Genomic DNA, 18,509 nt, shown 5'->3' on the forward strand with positions numbered 1-18,509 from the left:
AATCTTTACTGTGAATAGCTGTCTCAAGTTATCTCATCTATCAATGGACAAATTATCAAGGATGTGACATCTGTGAGGGCTTCAGAAATGAGCAGAGTCACAGGTGTAGAAAAGTGACGTTTATATAGGGAAGAGTCAGAATGCAATGTGAAAGGAAAAAGTGGGAAAAAAGGTTAGAAATATAAACTAAAGCCAGATAATAGAGATCTTTGAACACAGTTGTAACGAAGTCAAAATTATAATATCAATTCACATGTATTTTCTCTTTCTTCAGTGAAATTTAACTATATTTTATTGTATCAGAGCTACAAGTGTTAGCTAAATAATCTGATGAACCAATCTGCACTTAAAGCAAAGTTCAGAAAATTCTCCCAGGAAGCATATTTCATAGCAAGCTTCCAGAGTTTAAGTGCCTACTTAATGAAGGGAATTTCAAGGCGGAAAGGAGGAAGGATGGAGTTAAGTTGGGCAGTGGGCAAATGATTCCAGAGTGTTAAAGCTCTCTTTAAATAGTGTTTTCTGGATGATAGTACATCTGCCTAAGTGTAGAGCCATCTCTGATCTGAGAACTGAAACATTAATATCCTTGGGTCATGAAGTTTCTGCTCTTAAAGAAGATTCCCTTTTATTTCTTACTTTCATGTGGGGTAAACAGAAAATACTTTCCAATCATTTTCTTCACACTTAGGAACTCCTTAATGATTGATCCCTCTGAGCAGGGCTCTAATAATCTGATGAGATGAAGTCTATGAAGTTGGTGAAATTATAAATTGTCAGGAGAGCATGCTAGCTTTTATTTTCCTCCAATGTGACTTTTGTATAGTGTGATAGCACTTCATTATCGACTACCAGAAGGATGTAAAGTACTGCAGTATCTCATTCTGGTCCTCATTTACAGTCATGTCAATATCATCTAGGCTTTTCCCCTCAAATAAAGACTTGATGCCCATGGACAGAAAGGGGGTTATGACTATCCTGTTGTGAGGATAGTTGCACTGGGTTCAGTGCTTGCTGCTCCCATTTGAAAAATAAAGTCACTGTAAAGATGCTCTTTATAGACATGCCTCAGTTCAAAGTTTGTGTGTGCTGTGTGTGTGTGTGTGCGTGTGTGTGTGTATGAGAGTGTGTTGATGTCTACGTTTTTATATACTAGCAACAAATTTGGGAGGTGACTAAGGAAAATAAACTTCCCTTCTTTTTACCCACATCTGCTTCTTCCAAATTCTTCCCCCCTTTTTGGAGGAAAGTCATTTCTAGGTCTCTAAGACATATTCACAAAAGCACACACACCTATGGATAAGTATGAAGGGGCCATTACTAAGCCACCGCAGGGAGTCAAATTACCATTTCTATACCACACCACCATGGGTCTCAAATACCGGCTAATTTAGTAGAGAAGCATGTATTTCCTAGCTTTCCTGAGTTTCTATAAAGCATTTCATTACAGGATGATTGTTTTTTAGGTTGAGCTAGCGTTAACGGTATGTCACTTTAATAGATTTTGACAGCTTGAGTCTCTTAGAGTTAACAGCATTTTTTGCTGATCTTCTGAAATGATGCTGAAGGAAAGTGGGTAGTAGTTACCTCCAGCAATTGTCGCAAACATCACATGAAGATACCGCACAGTATTTTTCAACAGTGCTTCTCACAAGCCTTGTAATTTGCATGCTTCTTCAAGATGCCTTAGAAAGGGAATATTTTTAATGCATTTAGGAGACAATGGACCAAGTGGCTTTTCCACTTCCCTTACACTATATATTTTTAAACCTCAACAATTCCCTTTGAAAATAGGATTCAACATTGGGCAGGAGACTGTGTAAAATGGGACAGTTGAAGGATTTTTCACAATCTGCATACTATCCTCCCTCAAGTTTGAGGATGTGATTTCCTTTCACTTTCATTGCTAGAGTAGATTCAGATGCAGAATACCAGTTTTCTGCTTTTCTCCAAATCGTGGGGAGCACAGATGACAGGAAGGTAAGATGCTAATATTGTATAATCTTGTATTTCAATACTAGTTTCTTTAACAGGGACACATACACATATAGAGGCTACGTTTGCAAAGAAACTTCTAGCTGAGGAATGGAACACACATTTTCGAGGAACTTTGAATCATAATAATATACTACTCTATGTATTTCTATGGATAACGTTAATGTGAGGATTATGAAAAGTGAGAGATTAAGTGGAGTCAGTGGCTATTCAAGTTGTATAACTGTCCTATTTAAAAATCCAGATGAAAACCTTAAAGCATGGTCTATCCAAAAGTCTTCTCTGATTTTAAACTAAGTCTATCTGGAGGACTGGAGCAAACCAGAAGTGAAATTTCATTCAACTTGGCAATTCTAGTTTAAATTCATATCAGAATGGCCTTGATGATGTGATAGGCTAACTTGCAATGATTAGAAATTTCTGGATATTTTGTAAGTTTAACCTTTGCCAAATTGACAAAAGCAGCACATTAAATAATATCTTATTTTTTGAGGAAACGTTCTTCTCATACAGAAAATGCTTCCCTTCAACAGGAAAAGCTGCTGACATTATGCCACACCATTGAAAAGTTATTCTTACTATCTTGTAACATTTCCTGATGGTTTACTTTGTCAGGGACTGTTGTAGAACTTTCACAGCTCACTTCATTTGATGCTAATGAGTCTCTGTGGCTCGTATTTTTAACTCCATTTTACAGATAGAGAAAGGAAGGTTGAGAGAAGATAGGTAATTTGTCCAAGGTTACACACCTAGTGCATGAAAGTGAAAGAGCTAGCATTAAACAGACATATCTGATTCCCAAGGCCAATGTTTTTTTTATGGTCCAAAACCAGAGGCATACTAAACTTAAAACTTCGCTTTTGATACGGAGGTGCTTTATTTGACTCCCTTGGGGGGTAATCAGAGATCTTTTTCCCACCTCCATAGGCAGTGGTTTACAAACTGAGACCTTTATCTCCTATGTGAGAATAGTAATCACTGATTAAATGACTGTGTTGAATGCCTGGTACTTAGTAGGTATTATATTAAATTGCACATGCATAGAGATGATATAATCACTGGAAACATTTTCTCCTTACAAACCTGAATATCCAAATCACTTTAAAATCAAATTTGAGTATTTTTCTAGAATAAAGTCTTAAAATGGTGATTTATATAATCTACATATGAATATTAGGTCTTAGAGGTTATAAAGAATTAGGTTAATAAAAATGCTATCAAATGAGTAGAGTGTTTATTAGGAGAAAAACAAAATTGTCATATAGATCGTGCCACAGTCTATCCTCCATTCTACTTTTCCATCTACTCTATGTTTGTCCAGTTGGGGGGCAAACTCCATAATGGTTTCCTAGGTATATATACGGCTCGATTCAAACCCAATTTTAAGACAAATCCTCTTTTCCTTTCTCTCCCTCTTTTTTTTCTTTTTTTGTGGTATGCGGGCCTCTCACTGTTGTGGCCTTTCCCGTTGCAGAGCACAGGCTCCGGACGCACAGGCTCAGTGGCCACGGCTCACGGGCCCAGCCGCTCCGCGGCATGTGGGATCTTCCCCGACCGAGGCACGAACCCCGTGTCCCCTGCATCGGCAGGCAGACTCTCAACCACTGCGCCACCAGGGAAGCCCCTCCTTTCTCTTTTCATTGTTTCCTTTTCCTCTCTCCTTCCTACCTTTGTCTTGACACCAAGATCAAAATAATGTTTTCACTACTGCACAAATACTGATGACATTTCATCACCTGAAATCTGATTAGTAGAATGAGAAACTTTTATTATCAAATACACTCCTTTCCTTAGCTCCATTTTCTCTAAAAAACAGTAACAGACTTAAAACAATGACAAACACATTGAATTTAAAAAGTTCTCCAAAAAAGCCAATTCTGAATCTCAGTCTTTATCTGATACACTGTATTTTCATCCTGGGAAATACTAAGAAGAATAATAAGAGATTGAACTCAATAATATCTGATGGCATGAAACATAATAACCTTTTGAACAAGGTAAACAAGGCCCAGGTAAATATTTTAGAGTCCTCTGAGCAATTCAAGATGTATGTGGATGTTAAAGTTCCAACAGTGGTCATGTAGGTTCAGAATCAATAATATCATAGAGATTATTGAGTGTATTTTATGTATTTTTAAAAATTAACATTAGTTTTTAGAGGAATATAGACTGATTCCATTTTATACTATAGTCAATAAAATCCTCAGAATGATTACATTGTTTTCTGGAAGCTTTTGTCTTCCCTCTAGATCATCATTTCAAAAGGAAGAACTATTAAATGCAATGATTGGATACATTTAATGAGCAGCAGAAGCTCTTTTGTTCAAGACTTGCATTGTGCTACTATCTTTTCTATTTATACATTGGTAATCCACAGAAAAAATAACTGTCAGCCTCTACAGTGGGTTATCTGTTTCCTAAATAATATTCCTAAAACTTCATTAAGTATATGAACATATGAGTTTGCCATCATATTGCCTTTCATATGTTCAGAAAACATTTTTAAAAGCAGTTTTATCATAAATATTGTTTTGGATATTATGGTTATTTGTTGCATACTAATGTTTGGTCTAAAACACTTATTTTCTGTTTAGAGATTGCACTAGAATCCTGTAGAAAATCCTGCAGAAAAAAACATATAAAAATATTCACTATATCTACTGTTATTGTAATACAAATTACAGAGAGTAAGTCAAGACAAGATTTCACGACTCATCGGTATGTGCTGAGCCTCGAATGAGAAAGCATTAGGCTTTACCCAAAAAACGCCTTTTCTTTTCAATAAATTTCTCAAATATTTTGTCTTCTTTTAATAAATGAAAGTTCTAAATTTGTTGAAAATGGTAATTGGCGATTTACATAAAACTTAAGGAAATACAGCAACACAAGAAGCAACAGATTGTGTGTCTTATTTAGAATTTAAAAGCAAATTCAGCCTTTACAAAGACTGGGGAAACCATGTATAGCCATGACATTTTTCACAGATGTGATTTTCAGTTTCAAAAGCTTGCTTTGAAAAAATCTATTATTTAAGATGACATAGCATTCACTGCCATTCAGGAAGCTGGTAGTAAACAAATAGGTTCTTGTTGCCGTTTTGTTTTTTGCCAAAGCAATAGCAGTCTCTTGTATGTCACTAACTAAACTGACCCCCAAACAAAGAACTAATTTAATGGGATTCCCAAAGCATGTCAACCCAGATTAATCCTGTGGCAGCTATTCTTTACGGAACATTCAGCCTCTGCAGAATGAATTTCTGGCTGAGAAACTTATAAAACAAATACTATTTGTACTATAAAACTTTTTTTTCAGCCAATGCCTGTTTATATATTGTGGAGGTAGTATGGGATAATGGCAATGGCTCTGCAGGGTCACAAAGCTATAAGACCTTGGGAATGTTAATTTGTCCAAGGGTGCCTTATATCTCACCTATAAAATGGGGGTACCTCAAATGCTTTACAGGGTGGTTATGATATAATACATGTAAAGTACGCACCATGGCAAATTAGTTAAGAGCAAGGACCCTGGAGCCAGTGTATGACCCATGAAAACATGAATCTTGTCAGTTTTGTTGACCCCTATATTCCTAGGGTTCAATAAAATAGTTCCTAGCACACAGTATGTGCCCAATAAATAGGTGCTGAAAAAATGAAATCAAACATCCTGGCTTTGTCAATTCCTGGTTATATGACCAAGGGCAAGCTACTTACCTCTATAAGCCTCAGCAGCTATCTAAAGTGAGAATTAAATGAGCAAAGTGTAAATGCTTAACATACTAGCTATTACTGTTAAACAAGCTGAACACAGCATGAAAAAAGTAGGCACTCAATATGTGGTAACTATTATTACTAATTTGAATTTAAAATTAATATACTGTCTATTTTAAAAGATAATATTAATGAAAAGATAGTATGAGTTAAGGAAACTACTGGTTTTAAATAATGTTATGTATTTGAAAGCCTTTTTAAAATTGCTAAACATGTGACATTATAAATGCTTTAAAGCATGTTTGGAAGAGTACATTCACCTGCATTTAAAATTCTGTTGTTTAAAAATACTTTCTCAGATATTTACCTTTTCCCATTAAATATCACTGTAAGTGATAAAAGGAATCCGCTTTTATTATTCAGCAAAGGAAGTAGTTTTGAAGAGTGTGGGAAATACAGTTGGCCCACGTGTTCAGTATTGAGAACAATGACAAAAATGCCTCTCATATTCTAAATGCAGCACTTGTAAAGTACTGAGATATAAACTACTTTGCAATACTGAGTAAATCAGTAATTATTTTAAAACATTATTGCATGGAAGACAAAAAAATGAAATTACTTATTACCTTAACTCAAAACCCACCACATATATATATATATACACACACACACACACACACACATACATGTATGTATGTATGTATACATATGTGTGTGTATTTCAAAAATATATACGTAAATGAACACTTCAGCATAGGTAGAGTTCCCCTCTTCTACTCAGAAATGAGTATATATATATATATATATATATATATATATATATATATATATATATAAATTTTTACACAGAACTGCAGGGTCCTTCTCCTTTATTTCACTTATTTTATATTTTATCATGATATTTGTTCCACTGGAAACAAGATTCAGTAAAGTGTAGTAAGGACGTGTTACCTACCAGGGGAGACTTCCATTACTCTAAGCAACTCTCGCAATATTCGTACCAGAGTAGTTTTCACTGGTATCATCAGCTCTCCTTACCCCACAAATCTCTAATTTTCTGTCTCTTCTACCTTTTCTTCTGCTTTACCTTCCTCTTAACTTACTCTACCTTCCCTTTTTATTTTCTTTTTTCACTATGATTTTGCTTCAGGACTGCAAACTTTTATGTTACAAATAATATTTGTTTTTTAAGTTTCTTGGCCAGAAATTCTGGGACATATCATGACTTAGTCCCTAAGAAACTCCTAATGCCCCATCATGGTCCCTCTCCTGTCCCTGCATCCTTCTCTACCAGATTGTTTCCAAGGGACTTTTATAGTATAGAGTTAATTTACATAATAATTCATTATGAATTCCACAGCAAAGATACCCACAGATTAATGACAGTGGGTTGAAATGTTGATTTTGTCAAATGTAGTTAGGAAGGAAAGATGTCCTCCCGAGCAAAGAGTGCCAGCAGTCAGGAGAAAATTAACTGAGGGAAAAGTACAGCAGAGTGAAATGCAGGTCAGTGAGAAAGGAAGAGGCAGCGCAGGTTGTGATGGTGTGAAAATGAGGGACCAGATGAAAAAGACACTGATTCCTCCTTGCTCTGTGACACCTGAGCTTATCACACTGAGTCGTGAGAGTCAAAGTAAACTTTTTGAAGGAAGAAAAGACAGATCTCAGATCTCAAGCTGGTCCTGGTGAAGGGTGGGCCAGGGGATGCCTCCGTTCTGTGAATGACTTCTTTAAGCAGGCATTTGCCACTGCCTCTTACATTGATCACCTTTCCATCACACGCTCACTTCAGCCCTTACTCCAGGCTTCTTCTCTCTCCCTGACCTCTGCATGAGTCTCCCTCAGCATTAGCATTCTCACTGCGAATCAAACTGTCTCTTTTTTTTTTTGTCTTAATTTTTCAGCTCAACATCTCTGCTAATACTACCAGTCTTCTCACTGGTCTTTGCAATGACAGTTCCTATATCTGGAGTGCTCTATCTACCTGTTACCTACTTTTCAAGTCTATGTTATTTTACCTTCCCTAGGATGCTTCCTTTTATTAAGTCTACGCTAAGCGTATCCTTCTCTGAATAGTATCACAAAACTCAAAAATCAATTGTTTACTAATTAACTATTCCTCTTATTCTCTCTTCCCCAACTTGACAATAAATTTAAGAGCAGGAACAAAATCTAATGAATCTTTGGATTCTGACACTGGATGACTGACTAGAATATTAATAAGAGTCATTTTGGTCGATTCTCCCAAGTCCTGACAGAGCCTCATCATTTACTATAACATGAACACAACTTCTGTCTTACGAGAAGTCCTTTTTCTCCACAATCCCAAAATCTGACACAGTTAAAAGGGGAAAGTTTATATTATAATCATAAAAAAGGAGGTTTTTGTAATCGCAATTGGAAACACTGTAAGGACACAGTTTTTTCATCAACTTGCCATGCTGGTTTTCTTTTATTACTTCCACATGTCTTACTCCGCCTGTATTATATAATAAAAATGTGTATGTCATCAGTCTCCCTGTTCTGAACATCAGTTGTTCTGAACACCAATGCATGACCTCACATCTAGGGTTTATATTTTGACTTCTGGTCTGCAGTGGCGCTATGCTATGCTTATCAATAACAAAATTATGTTTTTGATATAAACACTTTCGAACATTTAAAAAATTCTATAAGACTTTCTCTTTTCCAATTAATTGATAAAAGATGTCTCTGGGTCATTGATTATAGCAATAAGAAATATGCAAGAGATTCTTATTCTTTTTTTCTTTTTTAAACTTATAAGATTTGTCAAAAGGTGAATGGTGGTAATATATTTTCTGCATTTCTCATCCATGTTGGAGTCAAGCAGAGCACCAAGTAATTACCTGGTTATGTATTTCCTTGGCCACATGTTACAAAGTTTTCATGTGAGAATTAAATATTGGCATGTGGTAACATTCCAATTTCACAATTGAGTTCTGCCTATGGAGATCTAAGTCACAAATCACTCCAGGTTGGGAAAGGGAATCTAGTTTTAATATTTTTCTCAATAGTCAGAGTTTACATATTTTTATCTACTATCGGCACTGAAAACTTCAGATTCTATTAATTTTTCTCTTTGAGTCTTCTACAACTTTGAGGGAATAAGGGTTGTTGTTCATTTACAATATTTTTAGTTTTTATTCTTTCTAATGAACGTTTTGATTGTCTCATGCACATCAACAATTTAATTTTGAGCTAAGATCAACTTAGGAGTTTTAAAAAGTTGTTCTACTCCTAGAAGGTAAAGAAAAGGAAAGCTAGACAATGTTGTTAATAAAATATATAAAAATTCAGTTTGGGAAAAAAAGTCCCTAAAGAAAGAAAAGATTAGATTGAGTATGTATCACTAGTGAGTTCAGAATTAGCATTTCATTTTCCTTGCCAAGTCATAAAAATGGTAAGCAACAAATAGAATGGAATTTAATAAAAATAAGTATGATGAGCTATACAAACACATGATTTTATTGACACCTGACCTCAGGGTCAAATGCTTAAAACACTCTCATTTGTGACTAGCAAGTATTTTCCTCTCAATAGTTGCATCCTATTAAACCACTAGACATGATGGTTGAGGTTTCCACCAATTTGAATTAAAAGATGGGGATTATCTCATTTGAACCACATGGAGGTCTTGGAAGGGTAGAGTAAGCATTTCCTCATGACAAATTCACTATTTCTAATTCAATAATAACATCACATGGAGATTTGCCTTTTTAGTCATGACTGCAACAAATTTTACAGTGGTATTGTTTAACTCATTCGTTGATTTATAGCTGTAAACTAGGATCTTTAATTGTATTAAGGTGCTATCCCCTTATTCTCTTACAAAGCAGGAAGCTAATATCACAATTGATGAAATTCAATACTTTGACCACATCTCCATTTACAACATCATTTATGTACTACTATGATCTTTGTGGAAATGTTCAGAGAAATGTGTGAAACTCACTCAATGAAGTAGACTTCACCCTTCTCTGTATAGGCCATTTCCCAGTTATCAGGCAATGGGTCTGATTCATCATGCTCTTCAGGTTTAGTTGGTTTTGCATCATCCATCTGTTCCTTCACCTCCTCGGGCTGACTATACACTGGTGCAGGATAAGGCTGGGAGGGTGTCTCCCCTGAGGCACCTGCACTCTTGTCTTCATGTTCACTGGATTCTATGAGAGAACAAGAGCATAGGGTTAGTCACTCGAGCCACTGTAACTTCTGAGTGAGTGCGGACTACGCTCATCAGGGAATGAGCTCTGTGAAGGCTAATAGGAAAAGCACAATTGTAACCAGCTCTGAAAATTATCAGTAGGCCTATTGGAGTTCCCTTTTCACTCATCATTCTCACCGATCCTTCAACGAATTATTGCTGATGACTAACTTGGACGACCATTTCACAATGCAGGTGTGGCAGACAGCGTAATGCTCCCTAAGGATGCCCATGCCCTATGCCCTGGAACATGTGATTTTTACCTTACACGGCAAAAGAAGATTTGCAGAACTGATCAAACTAAGGACCTTGCGACTGGGGGATTATCTTCAACTATTCAGGTGGGCTTATTTTAATGACAAGGGTCTTTACAAGTGTAAGAGGAAAGCAGAAGACGAGTGTGAGAGGGAGATGTGACTACTGAAGAATGGCAAAAGAGATGCACTGGTGCTGACTTTGAAGATAGAAAGGGACCAAACACAAGCTAAGAAATGGGGGTGGCCTTTAGAAGCTGGCAAGGCAAAAGAATAGATTCTCTTCTAGAGCCTCTAGAAAAGAACAGTTTTTCAGACATCTTGATTTTAGCCCAGTGAGACCCAGGTCAGACCTCTAACCTACAGAGATGTATGATAAAAAATATGCATTGTTTTAAGCCACTAGGTGTGTGGTAATTTGTTACAGTAGCAATAGAAAACTAATGCAACAGAGCAAAAACTAAAAGAGATGCATACCTTAACAGAAATGATAAAAGGCTTGGAGGACAGACCCAAGGGTACCAACATGCAAATGGTATGAGCTCCAGAATGAGGAAAAGGGCCACATGGAGAAGAAATAACAACTCAATAAAAATAGAATATAAGTTGCCTAAAATGAAGAAACACTTGAGTCTGAAGATTAAAATGGTTCACTGAATCTGAGGCCAAATTAATGAAGTATTTATTTCACCTAAACACATCTAGGTGAAATTTCCAAGCTCCAATGTTAAGAAACAACTTTACCAGCTTCCACATTGAAGAAAAGTACCCACAAAAAAGAGGAACAGAAGATCATCAGACGTTTCATCTATAATACCCTAAGCTCAAAGACAGTAAGGTGACATCTGTAGTAACTTGAGGAAAAGAAAAGTACAGCAACCCAAGAACTTAACTCTACCAAAATATTATTCATCTACCTAGGCAAAAGAAAGTCACTTTTAAACCTGCAAAAGTTCTGAATGAAATCTTACCTTTGGAAAGCTCAGGTTCAGAGAAATTTCTTACAAGGTAAGATGGTGATTGGGAGAGAAATTCAAAGGGGAAATTTAGATTTAAGGTACTCCCTGGTTCATTCAGGGATTCAGCACCACTATATTTAGGTTTTGGTCTCGGGTGTGGCAAGGTAATGGTAAGAAGAGGGAAACCACAGGAAAGATCAAGGGAGCCAAAAGCAGAGGGGGCCTATAACTACTTTAGTTTGGAACTTTGGGAGGAATGTTTCCTGCAGAGTGGCTCCAAATCTCCACTGGGGTGTCAGAGATAAATGGATGAACACATTTGGCAAATACTACTCCCAAGACTTCCCTGTGGCATGCACATCACGCAGAAGTCCAAGTATGCTCTTCTGGAGACTTGGAAAGTAGCTAAGAATAGAGAACTGATCCGCCTGCACTGAGGGTCACTATGGCTTCTTCACAGCAGAAGGCGTGGTGGGGACAGCTTAACCCAGAAACTGGAAGGAGACACTACTGACATACAATGTTAATGTGATGGTGAGGCAGCCTTCTTGGAAATATGAAATTCCACAATTGTTTGGGAACCTAATCCATAGCTATTAACATTAAAAAATATATACAAATACATATATGCTTCGACTCAGTAATCCCAGTTTGAGAATATAACCTCTAGGAATAAAGGTGGTGGTGTATAAAAACACCTATATGATAATATTTACCGTAGCACTGTTTGTAGTAGCAAAGACCTGGAAACGATTTGGATCCCTATCAATGAGGGTATGATTAAACAAATTGTGGTTATCATTACCATGGAAAACTATGTAGTGTAAAGACCTGCTGACCTGGAAAAGGTGCTAATCATTACTATTCAAAGAGTAATCCAAATTGAAGAGTAATACGTGTACACTGTTAAGTCTATTAAAAAAAAAAAAAAAGCAAACAGCAAGCTAGATATATGCATATAATTTTGTTTACAACTACATGAAAAAAAAACAAGATGGAAAGATGTACAACAGATGGTTAACTTTGATTAAACAAAAACAGTAAATTTGTATGGGTGTGGGAGTTTTTTTACATATCTTTGCATTAGTTGGCTATTATATTTATAAGTTTAAAAATAATAAAGGTAATTTAAAATGAGTAAATTAAAGTAGAATGTACTTTTTGTCTTAATCAACGGCTTGGATTAATTTTTTTCCCCATATGTGTCAGTCTCAGAGAGCAATATGAAAGCATCTTTAGGAATTAGGACAAGAACACTTTACAAGCTTTTGTTGTTTTGCCCTTAAAAAGAAGATTTTATTAAAATAATATGGTCCTTAGTGATGTAGTCTCCCAGCTGATTCTTCATACAGATTTAACCTTTGTAAATTGTGCAGGAAAGAAACAGCAAGAGAAGGTACCATTGCTCTTTTTAGATTCTCCTTGCTGTACCTTATTACCGCATGTAATTACCAATACGTGAAGCGTACCGTTCTCAGGTATTTCCAAATGTCGTGTTGCATTTGAAAAGTTAAAAAGCAAGGTCATGATCTGAACACATTCATTTATTCCATATTCACCTAATCAGTATTTATTAAACACTCAATTGGCGTCAGGCACCGAGGACAGAAGAGCAAACAAGAGAGGCATGATCCTTGCTCTCACAGAACTCAAAGTATTTCAAGATGTGTAGTCTTTAAACAATTTTAAGTGCGATGAATACTATCAAAGGGAAAGATGAGATCTTACGCATACACATTCCTCATGAAGAATCAAGGAAAGCCCTTTTTCCAACATGCTATCAAATCTGAGACTAGAAAAAGGAGTCAAGTGACTTCTTTCAGAGGAAGGTAAGGGAGAAAGAAATACATAAAAAAGGAATAGATTAGGCCTTAGAAAGCATGCTCAGAATTTGGGACTGTATCCTGAGAGTAACGAGAAGGTACTGATGTGTCTTAATCAAGGGGATGACACAAGTAGGTTTTTATTCTCCGCAAAGACCCTCTTAGCTATTCTGGGGGTTTGAGGGTGTTAAGAGTAGATATTTACAGACCATTGGGGAGTTATTTTTGTGTCTGAGACAGAGACGTTGGTGGCATGGGCATGACTTCTTTTTATGAACTGAAAAAAAATGTAGAATACGGATTTGGTATGATATTTTAAAAAAGGTACAGATAAGGACAAATGAGAAGTCATGGTAAACCCAGTGGGGGGCAAAGCAATTCACTGAGCTAGGCACCATGACAGGAGGAGCAGGACTCTGTCAGGAGTGGGAAAGATAATGGCTGTAATTTTAGGCACAACAGATGAAGTCCATGCCAAACTCACAATGGAGATGTCAAGTCAATGAGTTCTTGGCTGGAGGGAATCAGCTTGAAAGACTACAGCATACGGATAGATTGTATTATAATTTAAGCCACAGGAGTGAATGAAATTGCCTAGAGAGACAGTGCAGCAAGTGGAAACAAGAATACCTAGAGCAGCTGTCTGAGGAACTCCAACATTTAAGTCATCGAGAGAATGACGAGGGAAGAGCAACCAGGGAAGTAACAGAAAAACCAGTTGATCTTTATGTCATAGAAGCCAAGCAAAGGTCAATGAGGAGGAAACACTTAACTGTGGCCAAAATTTCTAAACAGTCCATCAGCAAGATTAGGATGTAAAATCTAATGAAATTCAAGATATGGAGGTCACTGGGGATGTTAGCTACCAGCTGTGGTACTAGTTGCAGTGGAGTGGTGGATGGGAAGGCCAAGCTGGAATGGATTAAATGAATGCATAAAGAGAAAATATAGAATATGCTAACAGAGAAAGTCAAAGATTAGCTATGAACAAATAAACTTTTTTCTTCATCTAAATAACTATTATATTTTCAAGAGAAATGTGAGACATCTGAAAAAAAAAAGTCTAGAGTCTTTGGAGATGTCTATAGTTATATTTATAACTATTGATGTGCTAGAGATTACTGAGCCATGTTCTCCCAGTTTATCTAGCTCAATTATTCATTCATTCCTGTATTCTTATCTAATCAATCAATTGTTACATTAGCAAACATGAATTTATACCTACAATGTGCAAGATACTTGACAAAAGCTTAATGGGGGAGAGAAAAAGAACTTTTTATCAGGCTACTGAGAATTGGGTTGAAATGTAAGTAATAAGGAGCATCCACTTTCTTTATTTGAAGAAAATAAGAGAAAAAAAATGAGTAAGGCAAATGGACAACACAACATCCCCACATTTACTATTCATAAAGGCTAATCTAGGGATGCAGTTTATGGTGAGGGTCAAGGGCTTCTGGTAAAATGCAGAATCAAGCTAATATACCCACAGGCAGTACTGAACCACGGCAGGCTTCCCATGCAGGGGTAGAACCTTTTCCCGGAAGAGCCACGCAGGGTATTAAGAGGAAATAAAAAGAGGACTTGAGCCAAGGAGGCCCAGATTATCCTTCAAAGATGTATCACTCAGAGAAGTCACTCTACCTCTTTGGGGCAGAATAAGTCAAGGAGCCAGTGGAGTGAAAATTAAGTACCCTCTTTGACATGCAAGACAACATGGGAGGTGGAGAGGAAGTACTTCCCCCCAGTGGAAACAATGCAGAGTACTACCACAATGATTTATTGAAGGATACTCAGTGACACAAAAGAGTTGTATACAATTCTCTAGGGAGACGATAAGGCACAGGGAAACAAGAGTACCTAAGGCAGCTGTCTGAGAAACTCCATTATTTAACAGTCAGCAAAGGAAGAAACTGGCATTATACTTGCTATATTATGTACTAGGAAAATGGTAGTAATTAAATAATTAATTGAGCATCTGCTGAGCCCCTGCTAACTGCCAAGCACTAGGCTAGGCAGTGGGCAGTTAAGGAGACTGTGGGCCAAATGCTAAGTATTAGTTTGCTAGGGCTGTCATAACAAAATAGAACAAAACTGGATGACTTAATAAAAATTTATTGTTTTACAGTTCTGGAGACTAGAAACCCTAGAACAAGGGTTCACCAGCAGGGTCATGCTCCCTCTGAAGATGTTACAGAAGGATCTGTTCCAGACCTCTCTGCTGGCTTATGGTAGTTCCTTGGTTTGTGGCAGCATAACTACAATCTTCATATGGTATTCTCCCTGTATACATGCCTGGGTCCTAATTTCCCCTTTTTAGAAGGAGACTAGTCGTACTGGGTCAGGGGCAGTTAAGGAGACTGTGGGCCAAACTTAATTAGTAGAACTAATTACTACTACTACTTAGTTAAGATAACCTCATCCTATTTCCAAATAAGATCACATTCTGACATTCTGGTAGTTTGAACTTCAACATATGAATTTTGGGGGGAAACAATTCAACTCATTAAATAGTATATTAGGCAAGTTTATCTTACAATCCACCAAACCAATATTTACCATGTCTGGGACTATAAATTATCATTTCATGCTACATTACAATCGTTTCCCTGCTTAATAAGGAGAATAGAAATTAACTTCACTACATTTTAGATAACATAATTATGCCTTTCTTCTGTATGTGGCTTAATATTTTTAAAAATCAGATATGTTGGGTATTATAGAAGTAACTGAGAAAGTACCCATTAAGAACAGAATGGACTTTTTAAAAAATAGGCTTTATATTTTAGATCAATTTTAAGTTCACAGCAAAACTAAGAGAAAGGTACAGAAATTTCCTATGTACTCCCTGTCCCCACAAATGCATTGTCTCCCCCATTACTAACATCCTCCACCAGTGTGGTGCATTTATTACAATTGATGAACTTACAGTGACATATCATTATCACCCAAAATCCACAGTTTACATCAGGGTTCACTCTCGGTGTTGTATGTTTTATGGGTTTCAACAAATGTATAATGACACACATCCACCACTGTAATATACATAGTAGTTTCACTGCCTTAAAAGTCCTCTGTGCTCTGCTTTTCATCCCTCTCTCTCCTCTAACTCTTGGAAACCACTGATGTTTTTACTGTCTCCATAGTTTTGCCTTTTCCAGAGTGTCATATAGTATAGAGAGTCTTTTCAGATTTGCTTCTTTCATTTAGTAATACACATTTAAGTTTGCTTGATGTCTTTTTTTGCAGGGCTCTCACTGCTGTGGCCTCTCCTGTTGCAGAGCACAGGCTCCGGACGCGCAGGCTCAGCGGCCATGGCTCATGGGCCCAGCCGCTCCGCGGCATGTGGGATCTTCCTGGACTGGGGCACGAACCCGTGTCCCCTGCATCGGCAGGCGGACCCCCAACCACTGTGCCACCAGGGAAGCCCTGCATGATGTCTTTTAATAGCTTTATAGCTCATTTATTTGCAGCACTGTATAATATTCCATTGTCTGGATGTACCACCAAAACATACTTTTAGTAATTAAGGATAGGAAAGAACAGATTTTACCGACCAGCCAAGGTGCATGTGTAGCCATTCCTGCTAGCACTCCCCTCCCCCCATGGAGTTCAGCTTAAAGTTACATGCATGCAAATGTGCCCTAACACAGATCTCATATATGTCAGATCTGCAGTTTGAGAAACCTTAGACTGTTTAAATTCTGACTAAAGAGAAAGAGCCAAATAACCCCAAGCACGTTTTACTTTTATAGTGGTTTGAAGGTATTTCTTGATTAAGCAGTGGTCATGTAGAACTGCCCTTTTTAACTTCTAAGACACATTTCTCAGCATGGTTTTATTGTTAAATCCAAACATGAATTTTGTGATATGTAAATTAATTTTCCCCCAAGACGCTTACTGCTTAAGTGAAAAGACTTTATCAAACACTGGCATGTTTTGAGCATTCCATTTTGCATTTCTCGGTCCCTTAGATGCCTTACAAACCAGAGCAAGGGGTTTATTTTTGCCGTAACAATAGAAACAAAAAATATTTCAATAAAGAAGGAACACCTATTTTTAAAGAATGATAATCATAAAGAAAAATTTCCCTTTGACCAGGACTGTTGTATTTCCTAGAAACTTATAGAAACATTGAGAAACAGAATAGGCATTGGTAATATACAGTCTTATAAGCAATGGCCTATAAAAACATGTTTTATGTACACTTTTATTGCTGTGAAGAATTAAGAAATATAGTTTCTTTCATCTTTCCTACCCTAAAGTTTTGTTGGATTCAGCAAATAATTTCCTTCTTCCCGTAAGAAATTCAGAAAAACTCAAAGATCTGTATATAGTACAGGGACTGAAAACCATTTAATGGGAAGAGAGGTAAATATATGCATTTTTGCATTTAGTACAGTCTGCATAAATTCTACAGTTCTGGTCCAGTCTCAGGTTTTGATATTACAGTATGTATAGTAGCCATTCCCCTTACTTACATGTTTATTACCCTAGCAGTATCTAACACATTGCCTTTTGGATACAAGACTAAGGATAAATCAGAAATACCATGGTTTTGAATGTCCCTACTGAGTTTTATTAAAGAATAATCAGAAACCAAGATAAAACCATTTCAAGAAGAAGACTGCCTATTTTATACCTTAATCATATTTTCATTTGATACAGTCTATGCTTACAGTTAATGTTCAGCTTTCTGTAATTGCCATCCTTTGAAATGAGGGAAAATAACATCTTAAAGCCAGATAGGAAATTGTTGATTTTACTTCTTTGAACAGTCATAAAATTTGAATTTCCAAAATTTATTTTACCCTGTAAGGGAGCTCTGCAACTTATATTTTTAATGGCTCGGTGACAAATTTTAATAAATCTCATGTCCTTATGTTATTTCTCCTGTCTTCATGTTATTTCTTTGGAAATAAGCATGGCTAGAGAACATTTAACGGGGGGAAAAAAAAGATTGAGGAACATATTTATAGCTTATAAGGAAAGAGAATAGGAATAATTTGAGATTAATTTTTTTTTCTTTTTGCTTAGCCATTCTCGATAGCAACAAACATACTCCACAAGAAGCAGTAGAACATAATTGCTAAGGCTGGTGTGAGACTGCCTGGGTTTGAATCTGTCCTTCATGGTGTGCTGTTGGGCAAGTTATTTAACTCACTCTGTGCATGCCTCAATTTCCTTAAATGTACAATGGAACAACATTACTTACCTATAAGGGTTAGATGAGACATGTATACAAATTGCTTAGAACAGTCAAATACCAGAACATAGTAGATATTCAGGAAATGTTATATACTTTTATCAGTGAGTTCTACCACCTAGAACACTAAATAAATTGTGTAGTTAAATCAGCCAAGCAACCTGAATGATTTCTCCCCACTGAAACAAAAAGTATGTGGTCAATTTCAAATGATTTTTAAGATGTTAGGCGTTTTCTCTTAGAGGAAAACATAGGAAGAACACTCTTTGACATAAATCACAGCAAGATCTTTTTTGACCCACCTCCTAGAGTAATGGAGGTAATGGGACCTAATGAAACTTAAATG

General features: G+C 36.6%; 1 protein-coding gene and 1 long non-coding RNA gene across 11 annotated transcripts in view; one reads left to right on the forward strand and one right to left on the reverse strand.

The window, feature by feature from the left end:
* MAGI2 (membrane associated guanylate kinase, WW and PDZ domain containing 2) overlaps positions 1–18,509 on the reverse strand; it is a 1,357,470-nt gene that overhangs the window by 506,243 nt on the left and 832,718 nt on the right. For all 10 annotated transcript variants that reach the window (XM_067746035.1, XM_067746031.1, XM_067746038.1 and 7 more), the window contains one exon: positions 9,673–9,883. In XM_067746035.1, coding sequence (XP_067602136.1) covers positions 9,673–9,883 — 211 coding nt within the window. The remainder of the gene's footprint in view (positions 1–9,672; positions 9,884–18,509) is intronic.
* On the forward strand, positions 1,725–17,824 carry LOC137228921 (uncharacterized). The gene is made up of 4 exons (XR_010945407.1): positions 1,725–1,977; positions 10,120–10,265; positions 15,086–15,231; positions 16,207–17,824. It is a non-coding gene; the product is annotated as an uncharacterized lncRNA (long non-coding RNA).

This window comes from Pseudorca crassidens, chromosome 8, assembly GCF_039906515.1.
Source record: "Pseudorca crassidens isolate mPseCra1 chromosome 8, mPseCra1.hap1, whole genome shotgun sequence".
Lineage (NCBI taxonomy): Eukaryota > Metazoa > Chordata > Mammalia > Artiodactyla > Delphinidae > Pseudorca > Pseudorca crassidens.